At 50.8% G+C, this 22,078-nt stretch overlaps 1 protein-coding gene across 2 annotated transcripts in view; it reads left to right on the top strand.

Annotated features, from left to right (window-relative positions):
• The first annotated feature begins 3,095 nt into the window (after window positions 1–3,095).
• Window positions 3,096–22,078, top strand: part of COPG2 (coat protein complex I subunit gamma 2) — a 37,080-nt gene continuing 18,097 nt past the window's right edge. Inside the window, exons 1-12 of one of the 2 annotated variants that reach the window (XM_084808979.1) lie at window positions 3,096–3,142; window positions 4,744–4,796; window positions 5,736–5,816; window positions 7,588–7,659; window positions 10,583–10,662; window positions 13,673–13,748; window positions 14,583–14,675; window positions 16,744–16,830; window positions 17,942–18,099; window positions 19,631–19,764; window positions 20,175–20,242; window positions 21,102–21,290. In XM_084808979.1, coding sequence (XP_084665105.1) covers window positions 7,633–7,659; window positions 10,583–10,662; window positions 13,673–13,748; window positions 14,583–14,675; window positions 16,744–16,830; window positions 17,942–18,099; window positions 19,631–19,764; window positions 20,175–20,242; window positions 21,102–21,290 — 912 coding nt within the window. In that variant the 5' untranslated portion in view covers window positions 3,096–3,142; window positions 4,744–4,796; window positions 5,736–5,816; window positions 7,588–7,632. Of the gene's footprint in view, window positions 3,220–4,743; window positions 4,797–5,735; window positions 5,817–7,587; window positions 7,660–10,582; window positions 10,663–13,672; window positions 13,749–14,582; window positions 14,676–16,743; window positions 16,831–17,941; window positions 18,100–19,630; window positions 19,765–20,174; window positions 20,243–21,101; window positions 21,291–22,078 lie in introns of both variants that reach the window. The other variant, XM_084808978.1, reaches the window with a different exon arrangement.

Here is a 22,078-nt window from a genome sequence, read left to right as displayed (position 1 = left end):
TCGCTAAACTCACTTTATTATGGTAATGCTGAGACAACCCCAGTGAAAAGCTACAACAATGTCACTCTGCCTGGCGTGCTGCCCACACCAAGCATCTGAGGGAGCACTTGAAAAATGCCAAAAGTTTCATTCAGTATTATTTTTGTATTGTCCCTATGGAATGATTTTTGCCCATTTTGCACACTTGCCCAATTTGGGGCTAGGATGGGTATCTGTTATACTTAAGGCAGAGTGCATGCCCTAAAGGACTTGACCTAGAGTCATGATGCCTTTCAAAGAATGCCTTAAGGATATTTAGAGGAGATGTACCAAAGTCCTTGTGAGCTATAATTTATGCATTTCTGGGCCAAGGGGAACACATTGCGGGCTCTGCATTGCATAGCCCTTTATAAACCATTTCCTGGGGAAAGATTTCTGAAGGGCATTCCTGCTTTTTTGTTCCTAAATCATGATGCTGAGCTGGTGGGGGAGAATCCTAGGCCCCTGGTCCATCCAGCCCAGTGTTTGTCTACACTGACAACCAGCACTCTCCAGAATTTCAGGCAGGTGCTTTTCCTGGCCATACCTGGAGATGCTGGGAACGGTGGACCTTCTACGTGTAGTCTGCCACTGAGCTACCTACAGCCCCAATGGGGATATACTTCTAGAGATGAAAATGTTTATTCCCACTGCATGCTGCGTAAATCATGATTCTCTTCATCATAATTTAGAAATAGAATATTTTTGGCATGTTCGCTGGGGTAGCATCCAGTGTTAGTTCTATGTAGAGTAGGCCCATTGAAATGAATGGGATTTAAGTTAGTCACAACTAAAAGTCCCATTCATTTCAATGGGTCTACTCTACATAGGACCAACATTGGATACTACCCCTGGAGAATTAAGCACAGATGCATTTGCAACGTGGGATACATTGTGCTGGAGATGATTTGAGAAACTGTAGCAATACTGTTCTCCTGCTTTGCTGGGTCACTTAAACTGTGCATAAAATGTTTCCTCGGCAAATGTGCAGTGATAGATTTAATAGTTCAGAGATCCTGGGGATGCAGCTCTTGCTTTGTAAACTTAAAATGTACTGATGGGCCGTGGAAAGTCTGATTGTGGCAGGGTGGGGCAGGAAGAATAATTCCACAGGACTCAGATCAGCCCATTAAATTAGGGCTTCAGTACAATGCATGTTTATATGGGTATAAATCCTATTGAACTCAATGGGACCTGTTTGCCTAGTGATTGTGCAGCAGAGATAATTCAAAATGAGCAAGCTTTCAAGTTCTCCAAAACTCTTCATCAGGCCGGATGTTAAGCACTGAGTGTGATGGTGGGAGAAACTGGCCTGGTATTAAACTTTGCAATGGTTGTAACAATCTTAACATAGTGTGCTGAAGGAGTTATGCAGTTGCACTTAGACTAACCAGTGCTAGGTGCTAAACAGATCTGAGGTTGTATGGAGAGCTTCTGGGAGCTTCTCCTTTAAAAAAATCCAGTGGTTACTCAGCTTTGCCTCCAGCAGCAGCAGCAAAGAGTCTTGCGGCAACTTAGGGCACAAAGCTGGCTGGGGAATGCTGGGAGTTGTGGGCCTTTCCTCTGTCTAAACATGCATAGGATTGTGCCCTTAAAGACTAAGGACTCCTCCTCTAGGCCATGGCAGAGTAGCACAGCACATGTTTTGCATGCATAAGGCCCCAAGTTCAATCCCCAAAAGTCCCGCTTTTAAAAAGCCACTGCCGGCCACCCTCCACAACGCTGGGCTACTGTGGTCCGACTCAGTGCGAGGCAGCTTCCTGTGCTCCTGAATTGTTATTATGCAATAAGCATTTGTGGGCTTGAGCCCGCTTCATCAGACGTATTCAGCGTGGCCCTTCTGTATATGTAGACACAAGGCTGCAAAGAAAAGGTTGTAGCTTATTTCATGATAACACGCACCCCAGAAGTCTTTGTTTTTGCTGCTCCTTTGGAAATTGACCGGCAAAGAGCGGGAAGTAACGGAAAACATGCCTGTCCTTGGGCTTCATCCCTCGGAGCTTTTATCCTGCGATTGGGATTACTCCTTCCTGGAAGTTTGCAGGCTCTTTCCACGAGGCCGTGACCATCCTGTACTCAACGCCCTTTGTTCCGTTTTTAAATAGATCGCAGATAATGAGCTGTCAAAGCACCCAGGTGTGTTCCGCTTCGGTTTCCTCCGTGAAAAGACTTAAAGCGGCAAGAGGAGGAGCGAGATCACTGAAAGATAATGGAGGACTCGGATACGGGGAGCAGGGGCGGGGGAAGGACGCGCGTGCGAAGGGCGTCGGCGGCGATCCTGCGTTTAAAACTGAAGCGGAAAGCCCCGTTTTAAATGCAGGATGCTGGGCTGCTGTAGCTGTTGTTCAGTCGCGTGCGACTCTTCGCGACCCCACGGACCAGAGCACGCCAGGCCCTCCTGCCCTGCGCCCTCTCCCGGAGCGTGCGCAAGTCCATATTCATTGCATCGCTGTTGCTATCTAGCCATCTCATCCTCTGCCTTCTCCTTTTGCCTTCAATCTTTCCCAGCATCAGGGTCTTTTCCAGGGAGTTTTGTCTTCGCATTAGGTGGCCACAATATTTGAGCTTCAGCTCCAGCATCCGTCCTTCCAAGGAGCACTCAGGGTTGGTTTCCTTCAGGACTGAAGGCTGCTGCAGAGACGCCCCTTATCGTAGCAGAGCCGGAGATCAATTTCGGGTGCTAAAGTGAATAGCGGCCAAATAGGCCAATGCTACTTCGGGCATGCTGTAACAGCCTCCCCGAACTGGGTGCCCTCCAGGTCGGTTGGACTGCAGCCCCCATCATCCCCAGCCGGCCCGGACGGCTGGGCGGGCGGAAGAACCCCGCGCCGCCGCCCATCGGGGCCGCTGCCCCTTTAAACGGCCGGCGGCTCCCGCGCCGCGCCGCGCTTCGGTCGGCTGCGGGAGGGGCGTGGCCAGCGCAGCAGGCGTCGGGGCGCGCGCATGCAAATGAGGACAAGGGCGTTCTTCCGCCTGCTCACAGGCAGCGGCAGACGTCGGAGGATGAGGCGGAGTGGGGGCGGCCCCACCCTGAGCGGCGTCCCCGCGAGCGAATGGCGTGAGAGACAAGAGGACGCGGCTAGGGCGGGACTTCCTGCCCGGGCTGGATGCGGTGGAGGCTGAGGTAAGCGGCCGGAACCCAGCCGGCCGCCGCCGCCGCCGCCATGATCAAGAAGTTCGATAAGAAGGATGAGGAGGCCGGTAGGAGCCTGGCCGGGGCGGGCCGCGGGGGTGACGGGTCGGCCGCCGAGCCTCGTTTCTAGCCAGGGTTGGAAGCCCCGTAGCGCCCCCTGAGGGCGGCCGATTGCCACGCCTCCTTTGGGCGTGTCCTGGGCGGAGCGCTCTCAGGACGGGCCCAAACGGTCACGGTCCCGCTCCCACTCCCGAAGCAGGCGGGTGGGGTGGGCGATACCATTTCGGACCGCGGATGGGGGGCGTCGCTTGTATATTGTTGCCCTTCCGTTGCTGTCTGTTTTTCCTGCCTCGGTGCTTTGTTAGCCGCTTTGACTTGTAAGACAAAGCGGGATGCTAGTCATTCCGATAAATAGACAGGGGGGGGGAGGCTCCCCTGCGTTGACAAATAAAATTTAGAACGCCCCGCAAGGAGAAAGGTAGCGCCACAGGGAACGAGCTGGGCTAGGTCCTCTCGCCCTGATGTGCTAGGTCGCCCTTCTCCAGCATGCTGTGTTGGGCTACGAGCCTCGCTAGCTGCAGCCAGCATAGCCCTCCAGAGATGTTAGACTACAAATCCCATCCAGGATGGGGAACGCTGTAGTAGGATTTTACCCGTCTGATTGTGCGGATTTTTCCCCTCACAGAGGGACATCCATCCATACAATCTGATAGCCCTCTCTGCCATTTCATGCCAGAGCAAGGTCCCAAGGGGAGCAGACTCCGGAGAAGAGCCCTGCAGGGTGGACCAGAGGGTCTGCCCAGCCTAAATTTGGGCACTGGGATGCTTCCAAGAAGTGTACTGGAAGGGCATGAAAGCAGGGAAAATTGTATGCCTCCTTGGTTGCTTTGGTAGAAAGGCGGTATAGACATGTATTAAATAAAATAGTAAGTAAGTAAAAAGATCCCTCCCCTGCTCTTGATGGCTGTCCTTGCTTCTGCCACGTAGGCTTACTGCAGCCTTCCCCCAACTTGGTGCTTACCAGAGGGGTTGGACTGCAACTCCCATCATCCCCAGCCAGCATGGCCAACGGTTGGGGAGGGCTGGTTACTGTCTCTGTTTAGCTATTGTGCAGAATAGCTGTCGATATGCCAGTTCTCTGCTGTGAACTATGGATAGTAGCGAACAGTGTGAGTTGGGCCATCCTGGTTCTAATCTCTTTTTGGCTTGGGAGGGTCTGGCTGGGGATGATGGAAGCTGCAGTGATGGGCATTGCAGTCCAACCATCCTGGAGGGCACCAGGTTGGGGAAGGCTGTTTTAGAGTGTGGCGTGCTGGGCAGGCCTGTGATGCCTTGCCGCTCTTGTGCATGACCAATGAACCCGCTTGAAACACCTCCAGCGATTGCAGAGAAGATCCCTAGTGATGGGGCAAGCTGCCTTTCAGGTGAGCTCGCCCGCCATCACTAATCTTCTTACGGAGTAACCCTGGTAAGTGTCCACATTTCTTCTGAGCACAGTTTGAAAACGACTGGTTTGCAGAAGTGTCGCTGGAGGGTTCGGTTCTGTTCCTTGTTAGCGTCTGGATGTCTGCCAACACTATTTTATTTTTCAGGCAGTGGCTCCAACCCCTTCCAGCATTTGGAAAAGAGTGCCATTCTCCAGGAGGTATGGCTGAATCTTTCTTTACATCACTTCTTCTAGTCATAGGCAACAGCCTTTTTTTGTAATCAATTTGGGATGTGTAGACCAGGGCTGATGGCCATCTAAGAATCTCTTCCCTAATGGGCACTGTAGGCCCACCAAGTCTCTGCCACCTCTTTCTATGACTGCTTCCCTTGGGCCTGCCTTTGTATGTGTTGGGCAGCCACTGACATCTCCACCCAAAGGACCAGGGTTCCACAAAGAAGGATGATACCTTGGACTGGAGAACTGGGATAAATGAGTACATAGGATGGGTAAGAGATTGGGGGGGGGGGGCAACTTGTACGCCAAAGCTTCTGGAGGGCCACAACTCCCATCAGCCCTAGCTAGCATAGCCAATGGTTAGGGATAATGGGAATTGTAGGCCAAAACATCTGGAAGGCAACCATTTGCCTACCCCTAGAGTAGATGTATACCCAGCTTGAAGTAGCTAACCCTGGCTTTGGCTTTGTGTATTCCATGAGGCCATCAGCTGGAAGGGTCTTCTGAGCGCTGTATGGGTGTCGGAGATCTAAGTATCTCTTTTCAGTACTTTACAAGAACTTGTTCTTTAAAAAAATATACGACAGATAAAAATAAAGTGTCTCTGGAGCTTGTTGACTGGGAGGTATTTGGAATGAATATTTTCTTGGGGTGAGGAGTGGAGACTCAGTTAGCTGCAGCTGGTGAGCTCTAGGAGAAGAATAGTGTTGGAGGAGGGGAGCAAAGGGGACTCTGTTAGGCAGCCTTCTCCAGCCTGGTACTCTCAGATGTTCTGGACTGCAGTTCTCAGCATTCCTGACCATTGGCCATGCTGGCTGGAGGATGCTGGGAGCTGTCGTCCAACTTCTCTGGAGAGCACCAGGTTGGAGAAGGCTGTCTTAACTGCTTTGCTTTCTACAGTATCTCTGTTTTTTCATGCAGGCACGTATCTTTAACGAGACCCCCATAAATCCAAGAAGATGTCTGCACATACTTACCAAGATCCTTTACTTGCTGAACCAGGTAAATGCAGGTGCTTTCACGCAATTCAGTTGCAGCTGTTGGCTTATGAGTAAAGGCCAATCCAGAAGTGATGGTGGCAGCTCTGTGTCGTGGAACTGTCCCAGTCTCATAGAAACTGTGGTGTGGGGCAGGGGGTCTGATCTTAAAAGCCAGAGCTGGTCAGGCGTGGGGGAGGACTGAACCTTCCCCTTCTCTCCTATAGCTTTCTTTCTCGTGGCTCTTTTCCTCACATCCTTTTCTTGGGGGTTGGACTCAATGGTCTTATAGGCCCCTTCCAACCCTACTATTCTATGATTCTTTTAGCAGGGGTCACTTCTGGCTCGGTGACAAATGCCTGGAGAGAGGGACTGCAGGGATGGGGCCCAGTTTTAAAAGCAAAAGGGGTGTGTGGGTGAGGAGTGCAGAATCCTCTCCCCACCCACAAACCCCTTTTGCTATTGAAATTGGGCCTCATCTCTCCCTGCCCCCCATGTGATCAAATACTCAGCTAGTCTGACCCAAGGAATGCTAAAAGCAGCGAGTACTTTCTGTTATTATTGGTGATCTCCTGGTCTGGCTGATGAATGTGCTGACTTGTTTAGCATCGACAAATGCTACAGGTACATTCTTAAGGAGATAAAATAGGAATGAAAAGTAGTGGCTTTATTCCTTGCTGCAACATTTATGCATGTATGTGTATGTATTTATTTATTGCAAGTATTTCATACCCAGCCTTCAGCCCAAGGACTTCTAGAGCAGCAACAATAGTCGATAAAATCAAATGCAGATGATTAAAACCACCAAAGTAATCAAAACAGAAGAAAAACTAATGGAGAGCACACTGGTGTCTTGACCTAAGCAGGTCTGCCTCCGTTCTTAATCCCTTCCTAGTCTGGGAATGACAAGGAGCTTGGGGGGGATGGAGGGGAGATTCTGTAAGTCACCAAGGAGCTTAGATTGGTATAGTGTGCTAAGGGATGGTGTTTGATTTGGACTGGGATAAGATTCACATTTCTGCTCAGTGATACATTCTCAGCCTCAGTTCTTGCTCTGTAAAATGGGAATATTTACATGGCACCTTTCCTCCATGGAGATCAAGGTGACAGGCATGAGATTCCCAGGTAATCTCCCATCCAGGCACTAAACAGACCCAGATTTGCTTAGCTTCAGCAAGTTGGCTGCATCATGAGCCTTCAGTCGATGCCCTGGGACCAACTTAAAATCTCACCTTGCAGAGTTGTGAGAACAGGATAGTTAATTGCACCATAGACAGGCTGCAGAAACTATGACCGGGTTTGGACAACACACCACAGCTCGTCGTGGGTTGTTTAACTCACGACGAGGTGCGGTGCCTATGGCCGCTAAATTGCATACGGAGCCCCACCTCAGGGTTGTCATGTTGTGCAAACCTAACCCTTGCATAACCCACGCATGCTGGGTTCTGAAGACACGACAGTCCCCGAGTGGGAGTTGCCTATTCAAAATGGTGGTTGCACGCACTGCAGCCTCACTGGTGGGTTGTCGTGTCATGCAAACAGCCATGGTGTATGATGAGTGAAATATCCATCCCTGTGATAGTTTGTATTATGGGCTGGTATTCCCCGTCCTTTGGAGCAGGAGTATGGGTGATGTGGCAGCAGTCTACAGTCAGGACAGGTTCTAGGTAGTTGGGCCACCTGAATAGAGCTGAAAGAGATTTTTGGAGCTAAAACCCGATCTTTACTGAACATTGTTGGTTTTTAATACACGTTAGCTTAATATTTGACGTGATTTAATTGCTCCTTCTCTTTAGGGTGAACATTTCGGAACAACAGAAGCCACAGAGGCCTTCTTTGCAATGACAAGGTTATTTCAGTCAAATGACGTAAGTTGCTAATTCTCCAGGACAGGCGATTTCCTCTTCCTGTGCCTCTTGATTGCATGAAGAGCCCTTGTGCTGGTTTTTTAAAGTTTTCTGTGTGGGATTTTCACAACCAAATCTGTTTGAATTTAAAAGTGCAAAATATAAAAGATATTAGATTATAGATTAGGCTGCCTCTGTGATTGCAGGGTGGAGTCTGTTCCTTTTCCGTTTTTCTTTTCCTCGAGAACGCTGTGCTCCTTTTCTGCAGAATTAAATTCTCACTGTCATATCCGATAAAAGAGATGGGTCATAACCACTCCAGCCAGCACAGGGATCCTCGACCTATGTCATGCAGGCTTTTCCTAGAAGGTGACCAGCAAATGCTTAAGCTTTCCTGAGGGCGTTGGCAAAGCCTCACAGCTTGGTTTGTAGTGCTTTCTTTTGTCCCAAGTCTAGAACTAGGCGGCCAAAAAGAAAAGGAGCGAGGCTGGGTGGACTTCCCGTGTCCTTTAAGTAGGGATGTACGAAAGTCACTTACCGTTAGGGGTGTACGAAACCCCGCTTACCTGGCTCCGCCGGGTTCCGCTGGGGGAGGGGGGGAGGCGTTCCGTCCCTCCCCCCGGAATCCTGGCCGGCCGGCTCCACTCCGCGGGGATTCTGTGGAGCCGCTGGCTGGCTAGCAGGGACGCAAATGGCGGTTTACCTGGGGCGTCCCTGTATTCAGCTGTGATAGGCTACGTAAAGACTTATGTAGCCTATCACGAATGGGGGGGAAAAAAACAGACTGCAAATGGCGGTGGCGGCTCTTCGGAAGACCAGCCGCTGCTGGAGCCACTGCTGTCCGGGACATCCGCCCCAGGTAAGTCTTGTCCCGGGGGGGATCCGCAGGGGGCGGGGGGGGTGGCAGGCCGTTCCACCACGGATTTCGGGGGGCTGAATGCACTGGCATTCGGCCTCACCGAGATCCGTGGCGGAATTCTCTGACATCCCTACTTAACGTTTCACGGATCTACTTCGTTGTGGGGGGGGGCGCTCCGTCCCTCCCCCCGGAATCCTCGACGGTGGGGGAGGCGTTCCGTCCTTCCCCCCGGAGTCCTGCCCGGCCGGCTCCGCTCCGCGGGGATTCCGCGGAGCCACCGGCCGGCTCCGCCAGCAGCCGGACATCCGGCCGCTGGGCAGCAGGGACGCAAATGGCGGCTGCTGTAGCCGCCGCCATTGGGTCCCTGTATGTAACCATGATAGGCTACGTAAATATTTACGTAGCCTATCACGGCAAAGTAAAAAAAAAGGCGTACGCAAATGGCAGCAGCTACGGTGGCCGCCATTTGTTTTCCTTATTTTTCGCCGTTTTAGTCTACGTAAATATTTACGTAGACTAAAACGGCGAAAAATAAGGAAAGCAAATGGTGGCCGCCATAGCCGCCATTTGCGTACACTTTTTTGTTTTTGTTTTTTTACCCAGACATGATAGGCTACGTAAGTCTTTACATAGCCTATCACGTCTGGGTAAAAAACAACAACAACAACAAAAGACCAGACTGCAAATGGCGGCGGCGGCAACCGGTCGGAAGACCAGCCGAAGCCGCCGCTGGAGCCGCCGCCGTCCAGAACGTCCGCCCCAGGTAAGTCTCGTCCCAGGGGGGATCCGCGGGGGGGGCAGGGGGGTAGCAGGCTGTTCTGCCACGGATTTCGGGGGGCCGAATGCCAGCGCATTCGGCCTCACTGAAATCCGTGGCAGAATTCTCCACCATCCCTACCTTTAAGGGCCCCTGCAGGTGTCCATTTCAGTGAAGCCTGAAAGAGCAGCGCTAGTAGAATGGGGCCAACACAACAGGCAGGGAGGGGAGACGGGCCTGTCTGGTTATTCGCATGGGGCTGACGGGGAGGAGGTGGGTGAGTGGGTTGGCACTGCTGCTTATGAGCTGGTCAAGACGTGTGCAAATTGGGAGGACTGATGGGAGGAGCTTGAAGTTCCACCTCCTCCTGCATGGCGCTGCCTGCACAGTCAGAGCCTTCCCCAACCTGGTGCTCCCCAGTTGTATTGGACTACAACTCTCAGCATCTTCCAGCCAGCAAGGCCAATGGTAGTCCAACACATCGGAAGGGCACCAGGTTCGGGAAGGCTGGTTTAGGTCTTCGGTGGAGGCCCTGCTTTTCATTCCACCACCATCCAAGGTTAGCCAAGTGGGAATGTGAAATAATGCTGTCTTGGTTCTGATACCTGGCTCTGGATCTCTTTGCCCCAGGAGACCCAGCTGATGTCTTTTCTCTCTCTCTCTCTTTCTCTGCCTTTAGAATACAGGCAGAACACTACTGTTCAGCTATGCGTTTGGCCTGGGCAATCCATGAGTTAGCTTGGATGTGTCTACATCCCTGCTGGAAACCTAATATTACAACTGTTGGGTTGTATCCAGTGTTAATCCTACTTAGAGTAGACCCACTGAAATGGGTGGGACTTAAGTTAGACTAGCCTTCCCCAATTGGATGTCTTCCACATGTGTTGGGGCTTCAACTCGCATAACCCCCCAACATCTGGAGGGCACCAGATGGGGGAGGCGAAGTTGGTCTAACATTGGATTCAGCCAGGGCGTCGTCTTTTCACATGTGTTTTTATTGGATGTTTTAAACATGGTTGTTAGCCACCTGTTTTAGGAACAGAAAGGCAGGATGCGCGTGGTTTTTATCATAGCCCTTCCCCCTTAGAAAGGTCCACCTCCCATCTTGAGAAATGTAACGCAAAGCTGTCCTTGAATATTTATTTATTTCATTTCATTTCTATACCGCCCAATAGCCGAAGCATTCTGAGCGTTTGAATATCACTCCTGAATATCACTCCAGAACAGAGAGCAGACTTTGTCCTCTCGCTCACATACCTTTAATAATAATTAGTGTTTCCACGGTTGACTTTGTGAAGCATTTTAACTTAACCTTGTTCTTTCTACAGCAAACCTTAAGGAGAATGTGTTACCTCACTATCAAAGAGATGGCCAACATTTCAGAGGATGTTATCATCGTCACCAGCAGGTACCGGTGTTTTCTCTCAGTGACTGGTGACTCCCAAGTCTTTCTTCTGTCATTCAGTTGGGTATGGAGGACCTGGCTTCAGTTGTAGGGTTGAGCTATTCAACCTTCCTGTTCCTCCTGTGCTGTTGTTTTGATATGTTATGAAGTCTTTTCTGTCATCTAAGGGATGTTTCACACATGACACAAAGGCAAACATGTGCTTGCTCCCTGAGGAGTCGACTAATACATATTTGCAACTGCGTCTTTGTCAAATGTACGCTTTACATTTTTAAAGCATGCACCTAAAGCAAAACAAAGCCCTATGAGGAGAGACTGAAAGAACTGGGCATGTTTAGCCTTGAGAAGAGAAGACTGAGCTGGGATAGGATAGCGCTCTTCAAGTACTTGAAAGGTTATCACAGAGAGGAAGGCCAGGATCTCTTCTCGATCATCCCAGAGTGCAGGACACAGAATCATGGGCTCAACTGACAGGAAGCCAGATTCCGGCTGAACATCAGGGAAAACTTCCTGACTATTAGAGCAATATGACCATGGAACCAATGACCTAGGGAGGTAGTGGGCTGTTCCACACTGGAGGCCTTCAAGATGAAGCTGGACAGCCACTTGTCAGGGATGCTTTGACTTGGATTCCTGCATTGAGCAGGGGGCTGGACTCGATGGCCTTGTAGGCCCCTTCCAACCCTACTATTCTATGATTCTATGATCTGAGGTGTACACCTAAAACTGTAGGTGGCCGTAACCCTCAGTGAAAATGGTGACGCTTTTTCTGATGAGTTTACATGTCTTTCGCATATCACCATTAGCAATGTTCTTTTCAAAGTCCAATGTTTTCAATGTTCTTTTCAAAATCCATGATGAAGTGGATTGGAGGGAGATTCAGGACTGATAGAAGGGAGGGCTTCTTCACGTAGCGCAGAGTTAAACTATGCAATTCACTTCCACAAGATGTCGTGATGGTCACTAATTTGGGTGACTTTAAAAGGGTTAGACAAAATCATGGAGGAGGCAGCAGAGGCTGGTGGCTGTGATTTCAGTGGGGCAGTGATTTCATTCTGGGTTTTAGTCAGAACCAGCCAGAACTCTAAATGAGCTATCAAAGATGCTGAACTCAGTTTGGGGATAGAGTTCTTTAGAGTTCTGGCTGGTTCTGACTGAATTCCAGAATGGATATACAGCCCCACCAAAATTGGGACCACCAGCCTTCACTGGGAGGAGGAGAAGGCTATTTATTTATTTATTTCCATTTATTACATTTATATCCCGCCTTTTTTCCTCCTTAAGGGACCCTTATGGAACTCTGTGCTAGCTCCAGTACCAGAGGCAGTAAGCTATGTACACGAGTTCCTGGGGAACATGGGCAGGAGGGCACTGTTGCACTTGTGTCCTGCTTGCGTCCTTCCCACAGGCAGCAGGTTTGCCACCATGTGCACTGAATGCTGGACTAGCTGGCCGATCCTGCACAGCTCTTTTTACTTTTGGAGGGCACAATCCTATCAGGATAGGCAGCTGCCTCCCAACTCAGAGGAGACCACCTTTCCAATGCAGGGCAGGAGAAATGCGGAGATCATCCCTTCTACGCTTCAGCCACCCTGCATTTACGGCTGGACAGCCGATTTCAGCTGTCCAGCCATGGGACCTCGGAGCGCGGGAAGCGGCAGCCGGACAACACGTAGGACGTGTTGTACCAGCATTTCCAACTTCCCTGCACGACACGCCCCCAGGAACGCCCTGTTTTTGCCTCTCTGTGTTCCTCTTCTGAGTCCAGGGCCGTTCCGCACTCCCTATGAGGCAGTTCGGGAGCAGGTGGAAGTCATAGAATCATAGAATAGTAGGGTTGGAAGGGGCCTACAAGGCCATCGAGCCCAACCCCCTGCTCAATGCAGGAATCCCTGTCGGAGCATCCCTGACAGATGGCTGTCCAGCCTCGTCTTGAACGCCTCCGGTGTGGCAGAGCCCACCCCCTCCCTAGGTCATTGGTTCCATTGTCGTATTGCTCTTACAGTCAGGAAGGTTTGCCTGATGTTCAGCCGGAATCTGGCTTCCTGTCACTTCCATTCTTCCGTGTCCTGCACTCTGGGATGATGGAGAAGAGATCCTGGCTTTCCTCTCTGTGACAACCATCCAAGTACTTTAAGAGCACTATCCTATCTCCCCTCAGTCTTCTCTTCTCAAGGCTAAACATGCCCAGTTCTTTCAGTCTCTCTTCATAGGGCTTTGTTCCCAGTCCCCTGATCATCTTCGTTGCCCTCCTCTGAACCCTCTCCAGTTTGTCTGCATCCTTCTTAAAATGTGCCCAGAACTAGACACAGGACTCTATTGAGGCCTAACCAGTGCCGGTCTCGGGGAACCAACCTTGGAGCGCAGGCTCCAAGGTTGATTCCCAGGAACCAACCTATCCTATGGCCAGCCCAGCACATAAAAACAAAACAAAAACCTAACAGCAACAAGGATAAAATACCTTGTACATTAAAACCAGCAACAATAAAAGCAGGTATTCCACATTAAAAGCCCCTTGAAATAGAAGTGCCTTTAATTTCTGATGAAAGTGACCCAAAGAAGGAAGCCTGACAAATGTCACTCGGGAGAGCACCACGCCCGCAGAGATAGGCTTGTGTCTTGTGCTGATACGCGGAGTCTGCTGAGATGGCACCAAGAGTAAAGCCTCTGGTGGCGATCTTATTTCCCAGGTAGGCCTACTCAGGAGCACACCACCCTTAAGAACTTTAAAGGCCAGAAGCAACACTTTGAATTGAGCCTGGAAGCAGAAGGGAGCCAGTGGGGCTGGCGTAAGATTGGAGTTCTGTGCTCTGATCTGCAAGCGCCAGAAAAAGGTCTGGCTGCCACGTTTGGGGCAATTGGTGCTTCCGGCCATCTTTGAAGGCAGTCCCATGTTGAGGGCATTACAGGAATCTAGTGTGGAGGTAATTGAAGCATGGGTGGCTGAGATCAATTCTGCCTGTTTTCCACAAAGACCTCTATGTTAAACAGACCCCTGCCTTCACTGTTCTAGCTTGACCAAAGATATGACGGGGAAAGAAGACGTGTACCGAGGCCCGGCCATTAGAGCACTCTGTAGGATCACAGATGTAAGTACAGAATCTTCCCATTGTGAAAGGGACCGCCAAAAAGAAAAGCTGCACTTGGAACAGTTTGCCCAAAGAGCTGGTCATGAAATTCCAGTTTTGACCCCAGACATGCTTTTTCTCATGTGTCATCCAGGAATATTTCTCTCTTTTCCCTTTCCCCTACCTTCTGGGTCATTCTGTCCATGGCCTTAAGGAAATGGTCACTGTAAGCATAGGTTAAGAGTTATCCTATGGGGGTCTGGCTGTTTGACCTTTCCTTGGCTGTTGGGCTCCCCCAGTGATCACCTCTTCAGACTGTAGCTGGCAGGAGAGAGCTTTAGAGCTTAAACGATTGTGTGAATGGCTTGCTAATAGGTTGTCTGCCCCAATCTCCCAGTTCTGTACTTCCATCCAAATGTAGTTCTCCAGTGTTAGTAAAATTAAAGTGTAAAACTTTTTTAAAAATCTTGCCTAATTTAAAAGAACACACATTTAAAATAAAATAAATGATAGGAAAAGGTCTGTGGTGTTTGGGGAAGAATGACTGGAGATGATTAAAGGGGCTGCATGACGGTGATGGAAAGAAGCAAGGCAGGACCCCAAATCTGGACCCACTGAATGCCAGAGCTGTTTGCAAGCACTATTTGTGTGGTTATTTCCATAAGTGTGAGGACTAGAAGCTTTTATTTTTAAAAGGGAATGTGAGCCCCTTAGGAATCAGTGTTAAGATAATCAGGTTCTGTCTGAACTTGCAGAACACAAACAATCCTGAGATGATGTAATTCCGTGTTTTTGTATTTCCGGCAAATGTGCTGTCCGGAGAACCATCGCTGTTGTTTTCTCCCTGGTTTCTAGGGAACAATGCTGCAAGCCATTGAGAGGTACATGAAACAAGCCATTGTGGATAAAGTTGCCAGTGTATCCAGTTCAGCGCTGGTGTCTTCCTTAGTAAGTGAAGAAGTATCGCGGCTGTCACCTGGCTGGATTAATTCTGGGTGGAGGATGTGCGTGTGACCCTGAACAGCTCCACCTTGTTGATTCCTTGGCAACTGCTTCTCTGTCTGTATCTTTTCCTGTCATCCAGTCAGTGTGGCCACATTCTCATGCTTTTTCTAGCCCTTCACGTAGTCCAGTCCCACAAGTTAGTGTTTTGTTGGAGTCACAGACACTGTTAATGCCTATTAAGGATTCCCCCCCCCCGTTCCAGCTGTAGTACAAACTCCCCTCTGTGCTCGGGCTTCGCAAATGCAAGAGAAGCAAACCCTGAAAGGAAATGGATGCTGATTAGGCAGTGCACCTGAATCCCTGCGGCTCAGGGGCCCTTGACATTCCCTCATTTCTGCTCCTCCATCCATATCCCTACCCTTTCCATTGTTCCCCTAGACAGGTGAAAGCTTTGGCTCTCAGCGGAGCAGAAAATTCGAGTGATTCCCTCCCCACCTCCAGTACTGATATATCGTCCCTGCCAAGGCTCCACCTGCTGGCCAGACATTGAAAAGCTAGAGGAGAACGCTGGGTGTGTTCAAGCCACTCTTCCTATTTTGCTTTGTGCCCCTGTATTCGTTTCCATGTGCTCATATGCATTCCCTTCTCCTGCAATGGTAGACTGGGAAGTTTAATCGCCCCCCCCCACTTAAGATGATGCTGCATTTGTGCAATTGCGCCCATGCAACTCCCCCTCCCAACAATAAATGCATTTTCAGTTTTGGGGGTTGGGGTGGGGAACAGACTCACAACATTTTGAGCTGGAATTTTGAAGGAACTGGAGGTTGAGATTGTGAAGGAACTGTTTGAGTTTGTGCCGAGGGAAAATAGTAAAGCATGTCCCAGCGCAAATTCGGCATAACAAAGAAGGAGGCTCTGCTAATGGAGACGGAAGGCCTGAACAGTTGCTGAGACCAGTTCCCGGAAGACTTGCACTTCTTGCACATAGTCCAAGTTTCTTTTGTGGGAGGGGAAAAAATGGAAGATGGGATGTACCCGTCGCTAACTAGAGAAAACTGGTACATTTTGGGATGTGGTGTAGGCATCCCCAGGGCCAGCTCTGGGTTTTGGAGGGCCCTTGGGCAAGGCACCTTCAGTGCCCCCCCCCAACTGAGCCTGCCTTCTCTCTGCCATTTTATTTATTTATTTCTATACCGCCCAATAGCCAAAGCTCTCTGGGTGGTTCACAAAAATTAAAACCAAAAAGCACACAGTAAAACAACATAAAAGCATTAAAACCATTGTTACCAGAGGCTCCCTCTCCTCCTCCTCTTCTTTCCAATCATGGCTCCCGCTTGCTTGCTTGGCAGGCGGACAGTCAGGAGGCCGCGGCGTCTCCTGCTCCTCCTTCTCCCCCCCCCCCACTGTCTAGGCCAGAGCAAGAGGCACGTGAACAAGCAGGTTGCAGTGGTGGAGCAACTGCAGGGGGCTCTTGCCCGCGGGCCCCCCTTGGGCTGTGTGCCTGTGACAGGTGCCCAGCCATGCCTAACCTTGGCGCCAGGCCTGGACTTCCCCACCACTGTGCATAATTACTAGCAGCAAAACATGCACGCACAGCTGCCAGTTTGGATGCTACCTGTGGGCGCACCCCCTGCTTTTGGGATGGCGACATAAGAAAAGCCATGCTGGATCAGACCAAGGGTCCATCTGTGACCAGTTCTGTATGGGTTCTTCCTGAGGCATGGTCACCTGTGTTGTCCTTCTGGTCTCTTCAGCCATGGTAGCGTACTCCTTGGTTTCCACCACCGAGCCTGTGCACTAGCCAAGGGCGGTTTAGCCAGGGCCTCAGCCAATGTTTAGAGAAGGGGCCGTAGCTCAGTGGTAGAGCCCAGACTTTGCATGCAGAAGGCCCCCAATTCAATTCCCAGCATCTCTGGGTAGGGATGGAAATATTCCTGCCTGAAACCCCGGAGAGCTGCCACCGCCGCCACCAATCAGCATTGACAGTACTGGGCTAGATGGACCAGGGGCCTGACTCGGTATAAGGAAGCTTCCTCTGTTCCTGTTATTGATTCTGGACAATTATTTCCAGCACATGATGAAGATCAACTATGATGTGGTCAAACGGTGGATCAATGAAGCCCAGGAAGCTGCTTCTAGTGACAACGTCATGGTGCAGGTGCATAACCAAGGATGGTGTGGGTGCGTCCCAGTTCACAAAAGCTGGGAGACCACCAAACTATTGGTGATTGGGGAAAGGGAGTGGGGCCACCTGCGGAACCCTGGAGGGCTGGATTGGCACCCAGGCATGCCAGGTTTTGCCTGCAAGTCTGAGGTTCAACAGCCCTGCCATAGACCAACGGTCCGAAAGAATGCAAGGCGGGTCTCCCTAAGGAGGCACGTGCCGGCAAGGTGCCAGTCAGCCCTTCCCTGGTCTTGAGCTGCCTCCACCTCCTCAGCCCAGGAACAAAGCAAATGTGTGGATTATGTGGCTCTGCACTTGCTGACCTGAGCAAGGGCCCTCTCTCCCTTTGCCTGCCTCCCTTGCAGGCTCAAGTAGCTCTGCACCTTTCCTCCTTTGCTTTGATCTTCCTGCCACTGGGCAGACTGGTGGAGGCTGAGCAGCTGCCCTTGCTTTTGCCTGAGGGTCCTGCGGCGTTGAGGGACCAGGGGACAGCTGGACCACTTCTTTGTCCAAGTCCTCTCCGTGTGTGCCCCGCTCCTCCTTAATGCACCTTATTGCAGACCGCAGCGTGCCGCAAACGGGGAACAGGAGCATTCCGGCCCACTGGTTCTTAGCTACTCTCTGGGAGACCTTGATAACTGAGGGGGTTCAATGAGGTCAGACATCAGGACACCTGTTGTATTGCAGCTGTTGGATATTTTGGGAAACCATCATGGCTCAATTGGAGATGGAAGCCGAGTTTTTTTTTACCAATGGCCTGTTAACCTAAGTATCTGTGAGCAAGTTATTAATTAATACGTTTGCATCCCGCCTTTTTCCTCTTACCCAAGGCAGCTAACATGATCCTCCTCTCCATTTTAGCCTCACAACAACCCTGTGAGGTGGTTAGACTGAGAGTCCATGACTGGCCCAAAGTCACCCAGTGAGCTTCATGGCTGAGCAGGGACTAGAACCCGGATCTCCTGAGTCCCAGGCCAACCCTCTAACCACGACACCACAGATGGCTCTCAACTTAGCTTGAGAAAGTGCAACCAAACCTCGTCTGTAGCACAGCGATAACAGTGGACTTATTTGCTTTCCCACCCTCTTCCCTCTGGTGTGCCAGTACCATGCTTTAGGGCTACTCTACCACCTTCGGAAGAATGACCGCCTTGCCGTTTCCAAGATGCTGAACAAATTCACGAAATCTGGATTGAAATCCCAGTTTGCGTACTGCATGCTGATTCGGATTGCCAGCCGGCTCCTGAAGGAGTCTGAGGAGGGGTAAGGGGCTTTGGCAGGGGTTGCAGAAAAGCAGCCAAGCTTGATTCCTGCAGCGCCATACAGACAACCTTGCCTGTAGCAACAGGAGCATTTCTAGCGAAGTCGCCTACTTCCTATGATGCATGTGAAATACGGAAGGTAGCGAGTGTAATACATGAATGGTGAGGTGCAGTAAAAAGGAAAATACACCACATTAGCAAAATTGGGGTCATTGAAATAGACATCACAGTAGCTAGTGTATGAAACATGCTTAGGGATATATCCAGTTTTGGTCTAATGTAAGTTCCATTAATTTCAGCAGATCTGCTGTGAGTAGGACCAGCACTGGATACAGCTCCCTCTAAATAATCTTCTGCATTTTGCTTAAGTATCCAAGCTTTTTCCCTCGTTGCATTATTAAGCCCTAAAAGGTGCGGAGGAATTGGCATACCTTTTAAGTTTCCTCGCTTTCCCAAAAGTCCTTGAGAATCTGCAGTAGCCAAGGAAATCTGCCCTACAAGAGACACTCCACTGTCTTTCCCCCTGGCTGGGAATGGTGAACGAGGTTTTCTCGGAGTCAGGCCTGTGCGGTTTGTGAGTCACAATGCCAAATGTGGCCCAAGGGTGGTGGCCTCCCAGGTGTTTGGTGTTCCCCGTTTTGGCAGTCCCAGCCAGGCAGCAAACGTTGGAAGCTTATTTGAGCCCCTGGCAGGTAGGTCATAAGTTCTGCGGATCTCCTCTAGCTGCAAGTGGCCACATCTTGCTTCCCTGTCAGGGAAGGGTTTCTTTTGGCAGTGTCATAAAGCTGCAAGCCCTTTTGCTTCATCAGATTTTACAAAATCCAAACTTCGCCTTCATTCACACAACTCATCTTTAAAGCAGAGTTAGAGGGCAGTAATGACATCTCTCTAAACCAGGGGTGTTGAACCCCTCTCAGCCCGAGGGCCGAATTCCATTTTGGAGAAGTTCTTGGGGTCCGCATTCCAGTGGTGAGTGGGGCTGAAGGCGAAAGGGGCAGGGCCAAAAATACCAGCATATTTTAGCTAAGCCTTAGAAGAAGCATTTCAGCCTTTCAGAATGGGGGGGGGGGGAGAATTGTACAAAAGCTTGGAAATTACCCAACAGTCAGGGAGAAGAGGGTGGGGCATGGTTATCTGGGGAGCTCTGGAGCACTAGATTCGGCCCATGGGCCTGAGGTTCTGCCCCCCTGCTTTAAATGATAGGTAATCTGTGGTCGCTTTCATAAAGTAAGGGTAACAAAGTATAATAAGACATATGATAGGAAGAAAGTAGAATAGAAAGAAAGGGTCGGTAGGTGAACATTGGAAAAGGAATTTTCACAGATCTGTGTTGCCCATTGTAGACTTTCTGTTCATGGCTGTCTGACAAGGAGGCGCCAGGGTCCCCCAGAAGCAGGCACACTGAAGCTGTGTGGTAGTGACATAGCGGGGCTACGAGACAGATGTGCTGGGATTTTGGCTGCCAGTTCTGAGCATGGCGGCGCTGGGCTCTGACAGCTCCGTAACGGCAGCTTTTTGTCTCTTGCTGGCAGGCACGACAACCCGCTGTTTGACTTCATTGAGAGCTGCCTGCGGAACAAGCACGAGATGGTCATTTACGAGGCTGCCTCCGCGATCATCCATCTCCCAAACTGCACGGCCAGGGAACTGGCGCCAGCAGTCTCAGGTGAGCTGCGGGAAGGTTCCCCCTTGACTAAGAGGGCCTTTCAGACTGGCAGAAGGGGCTGGTGGGCATGCCTGATGGAGAATTTCACCCCAAGCGCCTTCCAGCTTGTTCTTCTAGGTATAGTCAGTTTGAACCCCTTAGGCAAGGCTTCCCCAACTTGGCACCCTCCAGAGGCGTTGGACTGCAACTCCCATCATTCCCAGCCAGCATGAACAAACTGTTTGTCCTCCTGTCCCAGGACTGTCTGCTCTGACCGGCAGGGAGAGAAGTCGCTCCTAGGCCTGATGCCTCCAGACCACCTGGGCCTGGGACCTGCTGCATGCAAAACGTGTGCACTGCTACCGAGCCCTGGCCTCTTCCCCTCTCTTGTTGTGTAAAATAGCCCCAAGTGAGATTCCCTTTTGTTTCAGTGCTTCAGCTGTTCTGTAGTTCTCCCAAGCCCGTCCTGAGATACGCCGCAGTAAGGACCCTTAATAAGGTGAGGATTGCCGAAGCCCCTCGCACATCGGGGGGCAGGGGGCAGGACGCCATTCCCATATGTCTGTTCAAGAGTCTCCAGCAAGTTCTCTGCCTCTTCCTCTCTGGCTCCTCCTGTGGGCACCACCCTCACCTTTGAGTCTGTTTCTCACCGGGGTCGCTGGTGCCCCAGTCCCAGGAACTGAGTTATTGTATACCTGCCTTCCTCAGCCTGGTGCTCCCCAGATGTGTTGGACCACAGAAACCATTATGCCAAGCTAGCATGGGTGGGAGTTGTAGTCCAACATATACTGCAATTTGAGTAATGGTGCCTTAAGCACCCATTCCCAACCTTTTTGCTCCAGTTCTTGATTTCTAGCCCAACCCATCCGAGGCCTGGAGGTGAGTAACAATGGTGTCAGCTCCAGGATTTGGCTGTCCGTCATGGTGAACCCCTTAACCTGGAAGGGGCCAGCCCTACAGTTATAGGATTCTCTGGCCAGCTTGGACAGACCCTGCAAAATATGAACGGTGCCCCTGTTGGGGCAGTGGGCTTGTCGCTGGTCTCAGGGGCCCAGCAAGTGCTTGAGCCAACATCCTCTAGAGCGGGCCCTTGGCAATAACAGCATGTCGCTTGTACAGCCTCTGTTACAATGATTGAGTGGTCAGGCTGTCGTTACAGCAGGGGTGGGGAACTTGAGGCCCTCCTGATGTTTTGGCCTACAGTTCCCATCAGCCCTTGCCCGCATAGCCAATGGTGAGGGATGATGAGAGTTGTAAGCCAAAACATCTAGAGGGCCACAAGTTGCCTGCTGCTGCCCTGCAGGATTCTTCCATTCAGTAAGTTGCTCTTGCCTGCCAACGTCTGGCTGGCCTTTCAGGTGGCAATGAAGCACCCCTCGGCCGTCACCGCCTGCAATCTGGACCTTGAGAACCTGATCACCGACTCAAACCGCAGCATCGCCACCCTAGCCATCACCACTCTCCTGAAGACAGGGAGCGAGAGCAGTGTGGACAGGCTCATGAAGCAAATCTCTTCCTTTGTGTCTGAGATATCCGACGAGTTTAAGGTGAGACTTTTTGCAGGTAGGGAAAGGCCACGCCGATGTGGGTAGCCCAGAGAGGACCAAGGGTTGTGAGTTGTAGGCTGGGCTTCAGACTGGAGGGCTAATATGGGAGGTTTTACTTCCAAAGCAACGCAACAGTGAATGCTTTTGCCCCTGGCGTGAAAGAGTGACTGTACCAGAGTCACCATGTAAAGAAGCTGGTTGGGGACAGGGTGGCGTGTGAAGGAAGAGGTGATCTTGCCTAAGGCCCCATGGGCCAGATGGACCAGCCTCATGGGCCAGATTTGGCCCACAGGCTGGAGGTACCACATCCCTGCTGAAGAGTGAAGGATCTGAGGAGGAGCAACTAGAGAAAGAAGTGAAGATGGGTGTAGGGAAGCAAGACCGTGGAGACCAGTGATGGCTGGCAAGCTTCTGTCCTTTTATAAGCATCCCTGTGGCGCCAAGATGGGATAGAACCTTCCCCGGGTGCCCCAGAGGATAATGCTGTGCCATGTGGCTTGCCAGTAATGCTCCTTCCAATGAGACACACACACACCCTGCTGCCTCTTGCCCTCCCCTGTATCAAGACTGCTCTTTGCTGGGCAGTTCTCCCAGCCTCCTGGTGTAGAGATGGCGATGCTCTTCATGTTAGAAATGGGCAACAGCGCTTGTTAGTTAATTGTTTGGGCCAGTGGGTGGTGATAGTTGTGAGAATCTTCTGTCCTTGCTGACTAATCCTCTCTGTGGTAAGTAGGGGGTTAACTTGCTTAACCTGTCTTTCATTGCCCTTTTTCTGCTCCTGTATCTTG

The sequence above is a fragment of the Heloderma suspectum genome, chromosome 7 (assembly GCF_057233095.1).
Source record: "Heloderma suspectum isolate Gila_16-S chromosome 7, 16-S_ref, whole genome shotgun sequence".
Lineage (NCBI taxonomy): Eukaryota > Metazoa > Chordata > Lepidosauria > Squamata > Helodermatidae > Heloderma > Heloderma suspectum.
Note: the sequence above shows the minus strand (reverse complement) of the source record. Positions and strands in the feature narration are given on the sequence as shown.